The following is a 15782-nucleotide window of genomic DNA, read 5'->3' on the forward strand; positions in this document are numbered from 1 at the left end:
ATGCAGGACTACGATGGTGTGGCCGCCGTTCAAGATGTCAGTTTGCGGATATTCGACAGCCAGATTACCGTGCTCCTTGGCCACAACGGTGCAGGCAAAACCACGCTGCTGAACATGATCACCGGTGAGCTCTGAACTTCTGACCTTCCTGCGCCTCTGCCAATGACCTGGAGCAATAAAGCTCTAGAATCGTTACCCATTAATGCCCAACATGTGATTAAAAGTTACGTGGAGTTCGACGGGAAAAAAATTTCTTATTCAAGCGCCCGATTTTTAGCGCAGAGGTTATAGTTGTTTATATTTTTATATGCTGATATAAAGGTTCAGCTGTGAATAATTCAGCACAACAATTACTCTAAAATTACTATACGAATTAGGTATTAACTCAAAAAACATTTTTCAGTGTTTTTTTTTTCACATGTACTCTTCATTCACAGAACAAAGGGGAACAAGTTGTTCCAATGTCTCTTTAGGTGAAACTGTGTTTGGACATTACAGGGTTCAATTGCACGGCAAAAATGTAAGTCAGGTCGAAAACACTGTGTGCCTGCAACCATGTTTTTAAGCATTTGGTTACGGAGGCCGGGAAATAATTGTAGGATACTAGATATATAGACGATCTGATCGTTCAGGCTTCTGAGCGCGCAAAGAAGGCATAATTACTAGAGAGAACCCCGGCGCTAGTGTCTACAGGAGCAGCGAGCGGGCCGGTTGAGCCAGCATGGGATTATGGTTAGTACATAGATTCGCGTAAACTTCGTCCTTCTAGTGGATTCGTGACTGTAAACTAATCATATAAGACAAAGTACTGTGTTATAAATAAATAAACACCAACAGTATTGTCCAGCAGCAAGATTCGAACAGGACGTCTACTCTAGCGCGTCGGTGGGCAAATTAGGCTAGTAAAAAAGCACTATAACGTTCCTTTCATTTACCGATTACAATATCGCTGGTAAAACAAGAGTTTACTGGGTCATAATGTGCGTGGTACTCTTGTGGGTTGCTTATCTATAAAAATACGGCAACCTTAGTTTCAAGAGTACAGTATAAGCTTCGAAAGTAACGAATACAAAGAATGCTATTGTACTATATACAATTCCCCAGTGCGGAGTTTCTCACCAAATTTTTATTTTTAAGCGTGCATGTTCAGAGACTTACGAATTGACGACACTCGCATTTAGTCCGAATCATTCATACTGCGGCTACGAATGTTGTTTTGAAGGATGTATCAAACTGAAATTACGAGCATGCAGCCGTAGTTCTTGTTTCAAAAATGTTCTATTTATTGGTACTATGTGTGCTCAAAGTAAGAATTGAGAAGGCTTGTTCAAATATGAAATGATAGATATTCTGACTAATGATATATCGGTAAGGGTTTTCATTATTCGCTGATATCCCGACAGGCTGGCAGCTGTGCCTAAACATTTTCCCTTTTCTAACTTTTCAGGCTTCGCTAACTGCACCTCTGGCAACGTGCTAGTGGGCGGATATGACGTCATGACAAGCACCAAGGATGCCCGCGAAAGCATCGCCTACTGCGCTCAGGACAACATCCTGTTCGACGACCTCACCGTCGAAGAGCACTTAGTGTTCTTCGCTGTCGTGAGCTGCCTGTCGCCTTTGGCTTACCGCATGCACCTTGTGTCGTTGTTGTCCTGCATTCGTTACCAATTGGACGCCTCTGTCACGCATCTGTCATTCCAGGTTAAGGGCACTCCCCCCGATGGTGTCCGGATCGAAGTCGTCACCTTGCTGCACGACACTGGTCTTATTCAGTACCGTTCGGATCTGGCGGTCACGTTGTCCTTGGGCCAACAACGACGCCTCTGCACCGCTCTGGCCATTGTGTCCAAGCCGAAGGTGCGACCATTTGGAAGAACTTGTGTACAAAGCATAAATACGGCATGACACGTAATCATGCATCTCGGTGATGCACTTCAAGCCTGATCAACTTACGCACAGCGCATGCTGACGGGGAGCGATGGTCGTAGTCACTAGAGTTGCTAGTGGGGGAAATAATTTCACCGGTAATGACCTGGATTTGCGGGTCTTGTTGCCGCGATCCTCATTTGTGAAACCGTATTGTGTGCCTCAGTTAAACAATACCGACGTGGGTTTGGATATAGATTAGCTACTTAGTCTATCTTTATTCACACATATGAAAAATATGAAGGTTGTGTGGGCGTTTTGCGGCTATATTCATTATAAACGATGACGTGCGTAACTCCTCATCCAATGTCAGACTTATTACGGCAGTAATAGTTGTATAGCGCAATGCCTCTTCGATGGAACGTAGAATAATGCTCGCTGACGTTGAAGATAAGAGAAAGCGTGTGAGCCAGTCCACGAGATGGTTAGAGGGGATTCTTCTGGTAACACTAAAACTAGCTCAAGAACCTTGCAGTGAAGGGTATAACGGACGCCGTCCAAAAACAACAAGAAAAAAAACAAGACGTTTCGGCTCCCATATAGGGGCCTTGTTCACAATGAAAACTTCCTTTTCATTGTGAACAAGGCCCCCGTATGGGAGCCGGAACGCCTTGTTTTTCGTTTTCTTTTTTATGTTCTTGGTCGACGTCTGTTTTACCCTTGACTATGAGCAATCCCGACCAGACAAGTTTTCGTCGAACTCTTGATTTCCTTAAATACCTTGTCTTAATTAAGCGGATATCACTGTCGTTCATATGTTCATGGGGTCACCAAAGGTCGATATCAACTCGATAGTGTGTAAAAACAGCTGTATAGTGCCTTGCCTATCACACAAGCCCACGACATTTGCGACGGAGGTGGCGTTCAAATTCTGAAACGCTGTCTTTGCAATCCTCAGTACTTTATGTGAACTTTCGTGGGGCACTGCTTTTGTGCCCAATATTACTTATCGCGCAACTGAATCAGACGTTCTGAACCACGGCACAGGTGATCATCTTGGACGAGCCCACGTCTAACATGGACCCGGATGGCCGCCGCGAAATGTGGGAGTTGCTCCTCAAGATACGCCGGAGCTGCGCAGTATTTCTCACGACCCAGCATCTTGATGAAGCGGACGTGCTGGCCGACCGCATAGTCATCATAGCCAATGGCCGCATCCGGTGCGCACCCTATGGCCTTGATATTCTGGCTTGATTACTGTTCATCAGCATGCTTTTATGAAACTAACACATCACACCACGGGGCGAGAGTATTCTGTAAGAGTCCACCTAGTGGACATGTCCGTTCCATCTGCTGTTGAAGTGGTGATTGGCTGCGGCACCTAGCTACTGCGGTAGCGCATTTAGCCTAGCCAATCAGAACTTCAACAGCAGTCGAAATGGACATGTCCACTAGGTGTACTCTTACGGAATACCTCCCCAGGTTATTTAGAACCTTCATGCAAGGTTTCAGCGGCGGTTCTGTGTCTCCATCGGGGTTTAACAAGTTCTCCTCATTCTGAATGTTATTTCCTTGGGGCAAGCTATTTCTAATTAGCGCTTAATAGCATCGTTGAAAAACTTGTCTGCTAAAATTTTTATAACATGCCACCGAACTAAGCTCAGCATCCAACTAATGTAGCGTAATCTGCATTACGGAGAATCGAGAAGATAAAAAACAAGCACGCCGGCGATATCTTGTGCTTAGGATAGTACCAGATGCCCATACTTCTGTTTTTAACTGTTGAGCGGCGTGCTGCCATCCAAGCAGCGCCAGCAGACGCGAAGTTATAGGTACCGGAGTTCAAAGCTCCATCTTGCGTGTTTACGTGTACTTCCCTGCACGCGATTCATTCTGAACCGTAAACGTAGAAAATAGCCTTGAAATACTGCTTTTAAGGCGAACTTTCTTTCGCTGTACCTCCAACTTTACGGATGTTGGCTGCTGTTTTGCCGAGTAGACGCAGCGGGAGGTGCCCGCTGCTGAATAAAAAAAATGGGTTTGGTTGCACTAGTGGCGCAAGGCTAAAGGCACAGCGGAGCTGATCGGTTCCTCGCTGATCCTGGCTATACGAAGTTATGCTAAGTTGTACGAAGTGGTTCCAAGTGATGCTAAGTTATACGAAGTGTTGATGGAAGTGTATGATGGAAGTATGACGAAAGTGTCTAAGCATTTTCTCCTGGTCCGTGGCATCGGGGAAGGCTTCGCGAAGCACTTGCACTCCGAGCACACGTAGGGGAAGTGGGGCGAAAGCTATGAACAGTGCACGGGCGGCGCGCAGCAGACGACACACCGGGATGAAGTCACGGCGCATGCGCAGTAGCACGCAGCTGGTGGGAGCGCGGCCGAGTCGCAGCCAGAGGCGCCTGCTGCAATCACGGACACCGCGAGCGTTCGGAGCTAATGCGGGGAAACGGAAAAGCGCTGATGGCGTCGGCAGCACCTGTGCGCGTTGCCTAGTTGGTGCTGCTATAATTTGTTTCTCTCTCTCTCTCTCTCGCTCTCATTTTCTCTCTCTCCCGAGCACAACAGGTATAGCGCGCGTCACTCCGTGAGGTGGTTGTTAGGCGACGCAGTGGCAGGCGACACTCATTACGGCTGGCTTAAACAGCTCCGCTGTTAAAAAGTGCTACTTATTAAATCGTGGCTTTTGAAACCGGATGCTCCAACATAATAGCCCTATGCTCTACCCATAATCTACATGGCTATCCATGGCATTGAATTAATAACAACATTACCGCTCTGCTTCCCCCGTGCAAGCTAGCGCTTTGCGATGGTTGCCTCAAGTTGCTTAGCAACAGCTGAATTAAGAAAACAAGAGCATGCCAGTTTCCCCCCTTTTAGGGGCGAAGCTCCTTAGGGTCTAGCCTTGTCTGTTCCCCGTCGTCCGTGCTCACATCGACTGCCACGCCATCTGTCTGTCATGTATGAAGCGTTGCATGCAGCGGCTCAATGTCTATACACGAGATGGCGCTGCTGTGTATGGCGCGCTGTCATCCGTGCTCACATCGACTGCCACGCCATCTGTCTGTCATGGATGAAACGTTACACGCAGCGGCTCAACGTCTATACACGAGATGGCGCTGCTGTGTATGGCGCGTTCCAGACCACACAATCTCTTTCTGCCATGGACGAACGTAAGGCGCGGCATGCTGCGGCTCAGCGTCTACGCAGACAGCAAGCTATTCCGGCGGCGAGGGCGCGGGAAGCATCGGCAAAGCAGCAAGAACGCCAAGCGGACCCGGATTTGAGGGCGCGGGAAGCGGCGGCTCGCCGGCATCGCCGACAGCAAGCTACCCCGGAGGCCAAAGTGAGGGAAGCGGCGGCAAAGCGGCAACGCCGCTTTGCCGCCGTAAGAGAGCATTTCGTAAGAGATGCTCTCTTACGGTGCATCTCTTACGACTACAAGCAACCCACGACCACGGGGGGAAAGTGCATAGGCCTCGTCTTTGCAAACTTTAAGATGTATCCGCTAGAAGAACCGCTGGCTCTGCATTTCACCGACCATAAAGCAGTAATAATGAAATCGAAACGCAACCCGGAACTCAACACGATATACGCGTTATCAGCAGTAAAACACATTGTATATACTGTACACCGCGTTGTCACGCATTTACATGCGCGAGTGGGGCAATGTCACGGGTGATTTTACGGTATAACGGTCCCCAGTGATTCGCCCCACTCATCGGGATTCACTTCGTGGATATGTGGCGATTTTTTTTTTCTGGCGTGGAAGCTTGTGCTTTATGACGATATGATACATGACGCCGTATATGAACTCGGCCCCAACTGGGAAGGTGACAGCGTTCCTTCGTACGAGTACGATGAATTAATTAATCGTGTTAGTGTTGTCGCTGTGGACAGCAAACATACTTCGTCGTTAAGCCATCGTCGTTGTCGTGCCGTTGTGTTCCCCTTGTCGTCTCACACGTACGCTCGCGTCACATACATTTCTGGTCGCATTGCACTGCCTTACACTTATATGCATCGCCGTCTGGTAATGCTTTGCACAAATCTAAATGATGCTCATGGACCCGCTTTCACTCGGAGGCGCAAAATGTGCGCGGGTGCGATTTCGCAGGCCACATGCCACTAAGTATCCAGCTGCACGTGAAACACTACTCACTGCGCTGATTCCCACAGTACCTGGTATCTCCATAATTTGATTTTTGCAAACACCGCATGGACGCTTGTACGCGTTAGGGAGTGATGGAGAAAACTCAGGAACTACAACAAGGCAATGATCACTGCCTCGCGTTTGCCGCTACCACGGGTGACCTGATGTGATCTTGAACGCTTGAGTTCTTTCATGCTGTAGTGTTCACCGATTGCAGTTTGAAAACGCACCACTACACTACCTATGAAGGCATCGCGAAAGATATTTAATTTGCACGGACGTGAATCTTCGAGTGTCAGAATCTCGGTTACCCAAGAGCAAGCTGGGAAGCAATCGTCATCATTAACATTCAAAACCAATGACCAGCTCATGCGTGTGTCAAGATCGCTAGAAAATCAACTCACGATGTAATGTGCGAACATTAACTATGGTTCTCCCTGCTGTCTTGCGAATTGCATGGAAAGTCGTAGATTCTCCGCGAAACTTACGCCTGTGCTGAATATTATGTACAACATGTAATGTAACATCAGATTCCACGCTTTTTTTTCTTGCTTGAGCTGTACAAGCCCCAGTAAGAGAAGACAATTGCAGAGGCTGTTTGTTACAATGCCATAAGGCTCAACGTTAAGCGCATTTATTCATTAATTCATTCATTCATCAAAAACGCCATATTTCTCGGAACCCAATCTTTCCTAATATGCTCAACGCGTAAATATTCAGCTTCAAAACGCGAAGATATTGTAGCGGTTCTCGTATCAATAATTGTCTCTAACTTGGTTGCTTGGGTGAAAATATTTCACTTTAAAATATAAATTCTTAGTCCATAGGATCTCGCAGCTCCTCTTCCGCAGATTTCTGTAGTCATCCTTTACCACCACTTGGACAGTCAATTCATTAAAGTGCGATGTTGTTTAAAAAGCCCTCTTTAGTTGCATGGGAAATACCCATGCATTTCATCATCGTCACTGTCATCATCGTCACCAACCCAACCCTATGTTTACCTACGCTGCAGGACGAACGCCTCTCCCAGCAATCTCCATTTATCCCTGTCTTGCGCTAGCTGATTCCAACTTTCGCCTCCAAAGGTTCCAATTACATGACGCCCCCTAATATTATTCCATTCGCAACAGCGTTTTCCTTCCCTTGGCACCTATTATGTATCTCTAATGAACCACCAGTTATATGATCTACGCCCAATTAAAGGGCTCCCCAGCTCGATTTGCTGCTCCAAATGTCAACTAGAATATCGGCTACCCCCGTTTTCTACCTGATTTACACCTCTCTTCCTGTCTCTTAACGTTACGTCTAACATTTTTTCGCTCCATCGCTCTTTCCACGCTTCATAATTTGTTCTCAGGCTTCCTTCTTAACCTCTAAGTGTCTGCACCTTATGTTAATACCGGTAGAATGTAATTGATTGTATACTTTTCTTATGATAGCGGTAAGCTCCAGTCATAATTTGGTAATGCCTGCCGTGCGTGCTCCTATCCATTTCCTTCTCATGATGAGGGGTACCCTGTGAGTAATTGACCTAGATAAACTTACTCCTGCGCAGATTCTCGAGGCCGACGACGCATCATGAATTCATGTTCCTGTGTCAGGCTATATATATTGAACATTAATTTTGCCTCCTGCATAATTACTTCAACCCTACTATTCTACTTTGTCGGTCAAGGTCACCAATCATTTGTTGCAATTCACCCCCCTGTTGCTGAGCAGGACAAGGCCATCTGCAAACCGATCCGTTGACCCTCACTCCTAATGCTTCCCAGTCTAATAGTTTAATACTTCTTTAAGCATGCAGTCAATAGCATTGGAGAGATTGTGTGTCCTTTCCTGACCCCATTCTTGATAGGTATGTTTCCACTTTTCTTCGGGGGAATTACTGTAGCTGTGGAGTTATTGCAAATATTTGCCGAGGTATTCACGGATGCTTTCTGTACTCTTTGATTACGCAATGTCTCCATTACTGCTGGTATCTCTGCTGAATCAAATGCCTTTTCATAATCTATGAAAGCCATATAGAGAGGTTGATTGTACACCGCATATTTCTCGATTACCTGATTTATGACATGGATATGATCCACCGTAGAATATCCCTTCCTGAAGCCAGCCTGTTCTCTTGGGTTGACTGAAGTCAAGTGTTGCTCTGTTTCTATAAGAAGTTAACTTGGTGAATATTTTATACAATACTGTAAGCTGGACCCCCCCCCCCCCCCCATTATAGGCCTGCAATTCTTCAAATCTTTAACGTTTCCCTTCTTAAGGAGGGAGACAATATTTAACGTCTCTGTCTCCCATGCATGTATGAACATTTTAAAAAGAATCCCGTTTATTTTTCAGCTGTGCTGGCTCCCCGACCTTCCTAAAGCAGCGATTCGGCACGGGCTATCGCATGCTAATCCACAAGCAGCATAAATGCGACGTGCCGAGCATCGAGACGCTTTTGCGCAAGTATGCGCCCAAGGCGAGACTGCAGAGCGACTCCATCAACGAGGCCGTCTTCCTCCTGGGGCAAATAGTCTCCTCCAGAGGCATCGTCACTATGTTCCGCGTGAGTTCAACTAGCGTCACCACGCGTTTCGGTAGAACCTTGATTCATGAATTCACTAAACGGTCGAATAGTTTATTCGATAATTAAGTCATGCATTCACTCATTCATTGAGTTGTACGCTACAAAACATTGCGACTACGGAGGCGCAGCCACATACCACTCATTATTATTTTGACCATGTGTTTTTTTTTAACCCGCAAACACACCATATGAAAGTTTTTGCATACCACCTCTAGCATAAGGAAGCTGCAAGTCCGGATACGAACCTGTGACATTGTACTTTGCAACTGTAGTGAGTGGAAAATGATATCCCTAAAGTCAGCTATAACAACTGTAGGCCACTTTTTTGCCTCCCGGTTCATTGCCTTGACCTGACCGGGGTGAACGTTCACGCTTAAACTGAAGCGTTTCCTGTTCGGATACGTTTAAAACGCACGAATGTTTTCAGCTTCTACACATATTTGAACCAAATCTATTGCATTTTAAGAAACATTGAGCTGTGTAATTGTTGAAAGCACAATTTTTTATAAGGACATATTACTTTGGCAACAAGTGGCAGAAATTCCAACATTTCTCTCGTTTTCTTTATTTTCTTTTTTAACTTGGAGTTTACACTTCTGTTTTGAACAATAAAACATGTATTACCATTCTGGAATGTGGAAAATTACTTCGCAAGTCTGTAGCTTACCCTACACTCAGCTAAAGTAAATTTGTAAAACCTTGGTCACAAACTAAGACTATCCTCCCACGCCCAAGTTACGTCAACTTATTTTTCTGCCTTGAATGCTCTACAAGTGTTTTGAACAAAGTATCGGTATCCACTTTCCTAACAAAGTAAAGGCGTGAAGAACACGCCGCCTTATTCCGACTTTAGTTATCCTTTCTAATAAAATTGCGGATTCATTCAATAACATACATACAGCAATAGATGCCACTTTTATTGAATGCACGAATTTTTTTTTTGTCACGTCGATTGAACTGTTGCTTCATGGATGTGCTTAGCGCGTCGTACCCTTTATGCACATGGACGTCATGCCCGTGATATAACAAACCTGCTGTAAGGGCTGTAACGTGACTGAACTGAACATGTATTTTAATAAAATTAACCAGAGCTGGAGCTGCTTTGCGTTTGTACGTAGTCGACAAGTTGGGCTCGCCCAGTTCTACGACATTTTATGTAGCAAATGATGCGGAAGAGTTATTTCTCACGGGTGAACAGAATGACTTCATTATCTCCCCTCACAAACTATCGGCTTCGCCTCGCGTACCTACAATGAGCCAGTGGGGAACGCCCCGATTACTTATCATTTCTCCACGTGATGTACTGATCGCGTCAATTCTATGCAGCCACAAATCCCCAATATCCCGCCATCTGCTTTTTTTTTTTATTTTCTGTTAATAGCACTAATATTTTTCTCTTGCTAACTCCGTCGCTTCTCTAGAAGTTGGTTTGACCGTTACGTGCAAACCTAAAGCGCAGATTATCTTCGTTCTATTTCAAGCTGCGATAACAACTCGCTTGCTGTTTCCGAAATTCATGTTCTTTTCTTTCATTTTATTTAGGCCGTAATTTTGCTTCCACTTAACTGTATAAATAAAAGTATTAGCTTCAAGGTATCTAGCTATTCATCACTGTCAAAACGAATACTCACAGTTTTCACCACTTGCATTCAACGCAGCCAAATTGTGAGAAGGGATGGCAAAGTTCACATCATCTCTTCGAATTTTTCTTTGTAGCGTATGAAACGAAGAACAAAATTCTGTCTATGTTTTAGGACATCGAGAAGCAGAGCAAGGCCTTGGGCATCGAGTCGCTCGGCATGACGGTCACATCGCTGGAAGACGTGCTCATCCGCGTCGGCGAAGAGCACCACTTGCAGCATCAGAGACATACGGAAATCACCAAGGATGACCCGTCCATGATCGAAACCAAAGGTTAGTTTTTGCCCAGCGCAGACTTTATCTGCAGCCGCAGTAGACAGTGTGCACACTGCTTCTGACGGAAGAATCGAAAACTGGACGGACTCAAAATATAGCGCTTTTCTTGCAACAATTTTTCTTTGCAAACGAAAACGCGCCGAAAAGCGCGACAACCCAGACTTCAATATACTACTAGCAAACACACAAATGTGAGACAGACCATACAGTCAAAATGCAACTACAAAACGCGCCAAAGCGCCCGTCACCTACCTGATACAACTCTACACCTGTGAGGTGCATCTATGGTTAGCTTACAAGAACGTCGCACAAACGTATCTTTTCGGAAACTTCATTAATTATCTGGAGCATGCCTCTGAATTTCACGCAAGAACAAAAAATTGCCCCCACCTCCCCGAAGGGAATCGTGAGGAAATGCGAATGCATTTCTTGCGCCGAGAGTACACGGCGTAGTAACTTTATAATGGCGTAAATTAATGACGAGACGAGGATTTGTACCGTAACCATTTATTTACACATTCATCAGCACCTGTTTGTGTTGTCATTGTACCTGACGGCCATAATCACAGCCTTGTGGTCGCTAAAGTGTACAGTCAAAGGGTCTTTGAGAAGCATGCGCACGTCACAGTTTCGGGTAAAGCCGAGATCAATGCAACTCCCGTGAATGGTAGTCGGACACTTGTCGGACTCGGCGGAGGCACACTGCATAGAGTACTTTGTCCGCATGTACTTCACTCGAGGATCGGCGGCTCGCCGTTGACGTTTCTCCGCCGCGTCTCGAACACGAACTTCAGCGTTCTCGGCTCGCCGTTGACGTCTCACAGCGGCGTATCGAGCACACATTTCCGGGTCTTCGGCTCGGCGTTGGCGTTTCGCAGCGGCTTCTCGAGCACGGAGTTCGGTATCGGCAGCTCGCTTCGCTCGCTTGCGTTCGGCATCACGCGCTCTTCGCTTCGCAGCCTTGTCTTCCGCTTCTTCTCCTCTGGTTGATGATGACGTTGAAGCTACTGCAGTGAGGTCATTTCCAGCGAGAGGTGTAATGCTCGGGTAGGATTGTGTTACACTTCTTGCTAGGGGTACCGTTGCCGTCCGACATTCGCCTTCACCGACTTCTGCCATGGCCTTGAGAGGCGCCCAGCCAGCGAACGGTCGAGAGTGAGGCGCGCGCTTCACTCCATTTATATATACGTGCGAGCGAGCGAACGGGAGAGTGGGGCGCAGGAAGGAGAGAGAGCGAACGGCGAGAGAAGGAGCAGCGAAGCACTGCACCTACCCTCTCCTACACTCTCTCCACACACGCGGGAGCTCCGCCGAGTTCCCGCGATGCGAGCGCCCTCACACGCCAGAGAGCGCTCTTCTCTCCACTCACTCTCCGCTACTCCGCCCGCAGCACTTGCTCCGGTTGCTAGGGGCGAGGATAAGCGCGCGCGCCCGCAGCTGTTGCTATGGGAGAGGGAGTGAGAGCGGAGAGATAACACCTGCCGGCGCGCGGACACGGACAGACGCCTGACATGCCCCGCCTAAGAAATGCATTTGCATTTAAAAAAACTCAGTGCCGTTCCACTCTTTTATAAGGTGGATGACCAACGGAGATCAATATATGGTGATAAACTATATTGATTTAAACAAAGACGCATACCACATGAATTGTCATTTTCTACCGTCTTTATAATTTGGTCAATAAGGTGGCTATAGCTTTGTGGTCGCTATGGTAGACGGCTATGGGTTCTGTAACGATGCTTGAGCAAAAATGGGCGAGAAGGCGGCGGGAGGCTGCTAACGCCTCCCGCCACCTTCGCGTCCTTTCCCGCTTCTGCTCACGCCTTGGTCCGCACAACGCACGGCCTACCCATTACCCGGTCAGACGCAACTGATATAACGTGCCTGTGCAGTTCTTGACGTCACCGGCCAAACAGACACACCCATTGGCTATTAAACGCAGCTGGGGCACACCGGCGATACGCTTTTGCTTTGTATCGAGGCTACGGCGTTCTTGGTCTACGCGCTTCGTCTACGCACACAGCGATCCGCTGGAAACTAGCGTATAACAGCTCCACTGCAAAAATCAAACATTAAACACAGGCTAGAAGGTACAATCCCTAATTAGGATTCCCACATGCTCGGAAACAAAACGGGCAACATTACCAGCCTTTTCAACGCTAAAATTCCGCTACAGCTAACACTGTTCACGTCCACTATAACCTTCCAAGCTCTAATTTTTTGTAGACAGTTCTCAACTACCATCAACGACGACGCTTCTTTGCACTTAGGACCAATCTCCGAGCAGCTCTCACAGTCTTTGAAACGTTCACTCGCCCTTTAAAGGTGGGACAGAAACCTGTGACTCACCTTCATACTCGCAGTCGCGACGCCTCGTCAGAAAGCCATACCATGCTGCTAAAACATACGCGGTGCTGACCCTCGACTTGACTACAAACATCTTTTCTGAGCGCAGGCACCTTCATAAACTTTTGGTGTAGACCAGTGTGGGTCCACAACAGTTGCGCGACCACAAACGCTTGAGCTTACATCACACAAGCGAGTGGCTGATTTCTGGGCATGCCAGGCTTCTTCACAGCCGAAGTTGAAACTGGGGATGCCAACACGCAAGCTTCCGCATTAACAAAAGTCGAGCGCAAGCGGAAATAGATTGTCCACGCCTTAACGTTTAAATTTTGTTTGTCGCACTTGATAACGTGCTACCTTAGAATCTACACACCTGTTTCTGACAGCCCCTCTCAAGCACAATTAAAGCTAACATAAGGCAAAAAGCCCTTCATTGTCGTCTAGTAGGAGTAGCATGGTAAACGTGTTTCTAGGAAATTATGATTTCTAGACTCGCATGTACACGAAGGCAGGCGCTCATTTTACCAAGTACGTCCTGACGAAATTTCGCACCGCGAAAATTATTCCACCAGAAATTTTTACAAAGCGGGAAAATACAAAAAAAACAAACAACTGACAGACGAGAGAGCCAGACCATACTCCAGTACGACAAGGATCTTCTGTATCAGCCTAAAATCATCTTTGAATGCAAAGTTGGCCACTTTGATCAATTTCCATCCTGCCAAAAGGCTGATCCACGTGATCCTTGTGCGGAATATTCTTGGTCACGAATGCGTCATCGTGTTTCTTCTTGACAAACGTGCGTATAATTGTCCATGCAGTGCTCAGAGGAAGTGAGTGAACTATCGTGTGTAGCGAGTGGAAAACTGCCACGTCTCCTCTAATGAAAAGTAGAAGTCGTCTTCGGAAAGACTGCGTGAGAGGCGTGCTGAAAGTCCATGCCACGTCTCATGTATACACCGACATTCATGTGCTTCCAATAGCACATCTGGGGCCGAATTCACGAAGCTATTTGTTCGTTCTGTGTCATTAGTCAGCCGCCGTAGCAAATGATATATGTCCAACATTGCCATTGACTGGTATTGGTTCTACGCATAGCTCTAGCGCAAGAACATTTTTGTGAATTCACGCCCTGATCTGTAAACTCAGCTAAGTTTCTTCTTGCTTTTGGTTTTGTGGCTTATCACGCAAGAATCCACAACACACAAAAGGAGTATGTGTACATATGTATATATATACAAAAAGTGTTACGTTCTTTTTCTGTGTGGTGTGGTGTTTGCTCTATTCCTCAAAAAATATTTACCAACAGCATGCCCCTTCTTCAAAAGTAGCACCTAGCCTATTTTTTGTGTGGACCAACTAATTCTCCTTTTGAGTGTGTTTAAATCGCACGTTAGAGCATCGGTCATGTGTTTGTGCAGAGTCCTTAGTCAACGTGATGGCGAACACGGTGTCCTCAAATCCGGGGCCCGCGGCCCGCATGTGGGCGGTGTTCTGCAAGCGAGCCACGTGTGTCTCGCGACAGCTGAAGGTGCCACTGTTCAGTTGGCTGCTGCCTGTGATGCTGCTCTGGCTGCTATTCACCTTCGAGGGCGTGGCACTGTACCGCAGCGCAGTTGTCGCCGAACATGTGGGCAGTACGCTCTCCTACACATTCGTCGAGCTCGTCGGCAAGGCTAACGTAAGATATTTTTAATACTATAGCAATTACATGGACACTCCAAGCAGATTTCTGCCGCCATCGCCGTCGCCGTGAGGTTCCATATAAAGTCCAAGGGCGATAAAATCATCGCCGCGCGCCGTATGCTGTATGCCCGAGTGAAAGCGCGTGAGGACGTGCGCTTTCACGGCGGAGAGCAAACTCAACGTCTTCTGTCACGCGAAAGGCAGTGGGGGGATTGGAGGGAGGGAGGGGAGGCGACGTTTAGCTGCGGATCCAACTACATATCTTGCGGCCGGGCGCACGGGAAACTGGCGACTCAATCTCCCGCGCGAAAGGAGAAAGCGGGAAGGCAGCGTGGGAGGGAGGGGGTGCGGCTTCTACTCTGCCAGCCGCTGCGTACTTCTACTTTGCGCGGCTACCGGCGGTCACGCGCACCGTATCTTGAAAGCAATCTGCAACACGGCTCCTACCTTTGTATGCGCTGGGCTTTCGCCGCTCAGTTTCCGTTGAAGCGATAGACCGCACGAACCTTCGCTCGCTGCTGCCGCCCGCTCACTCATGCCAGTGTTATGACAGTGGTTGTCTGCGGTCTTCGAGTGTACTCTATTCATGAATGGTTGCGCGCGTTGACACCATGCTTGTTAATTCAGTTAGTAAGCGAAGGTGGTCAAGTTTATGCAGCCGATAAAACTAGTATACTTACTCCGTATAGCTCTCTACTAATTTGCTATAGGAATTGATGCTTCGCCTTTCGGACGAAACTGCGACTTTTTTTCACGGGGTCCACTAGGAAAGCATCCTCTGTCACTGCCTTGGAGAGTCGGAGGAACTCCGTTGCATTTTCTTTCGCTGGTGCCATATTGGGGGTCTTTCGCTCGATCCGAGGAACTACACGAGCTCATCTGAGGACGGACTGCGAAACTGCCTTGTCACCACTGCCGCCACTTTTCGCGGTGCACAGCCTTGTGCATACTTCGGGTTTAATAGTGACCGTGTTTTACCAGGGTTGTTCACGGCTTCATGTAGGTACTGTATTTTGTAAGGATTCTTTGGTTTCAATTCAATTCGTTAGGTATCTCATCGAGTTGCCAATCCCGGCGATAGTGAAGCCGTTTCTTCGTGCGAGACATACAATCCCGTGGCCTCGTGTTAAGCGGCGCAACTTCATAGCCACTAAGCGACCACAGCGTGTGCCAATGCATTTTGTCAAGTTTGAGGACGGGCACCTCGAAGGTGGCGCTAAACTTAAGGGGCAG

General features: G+C 47.3%; 1 protein-coding gene across 1 annotated transcript in view; it reads left to right on the forward strand.

Moving 5' to 3' along the window:
• LOC119440373 (retinal-specific phospholipid-transporting ATPase ABCA4-like) overlaps positions 1 to 15782 on the forward strand; it is a 41678-nt gene continuing 25896 nt past the window's right edge. Inside the window, exons 1-7 of the mRNA XM_037705287.2 lie at positions 1 to 124; positions 1448 to 1602; positions 1705 to 1860; positions 2917 to 3089; positions 8369 to 8579; positions 10355 to 10514; positions 14285 to 14544. Coding sequence (XP_037561215.2) covers positions 1 to 124; positions 1448 to 1602; positions 1705 to 1860; positions 2917 to 3089; positions 8369 to 8579; positions 10355 to 10514; positions 14285 to 14544 — 1239 coding nt within the window. The remainder of the gene's footprint in view (positions 125 to 1447; positions 1603 to 1704; positions 1861 to 2916; positions 3090 to 8368; positions 8580 to 10354; positions 10515 to 14284; positions 14545 to 15782) is intronic.

Source organism: Dermacentor silvarum, chromosome 2 (genome assembly GCF_013339745.2).
Source record: "Dermacentor silvarum isolate Dsil-2018 chromosome 2, BIME_Dsil_1.4, whole genome shotgun sequence".
Taxonomy (NCBI): domain Eukaryota; kingdom Metazoa; phylum Arthropoda; class Arachnida; order Ixodida; family Ixodidae; genus Dermacentor; species Dermacentor silvarum.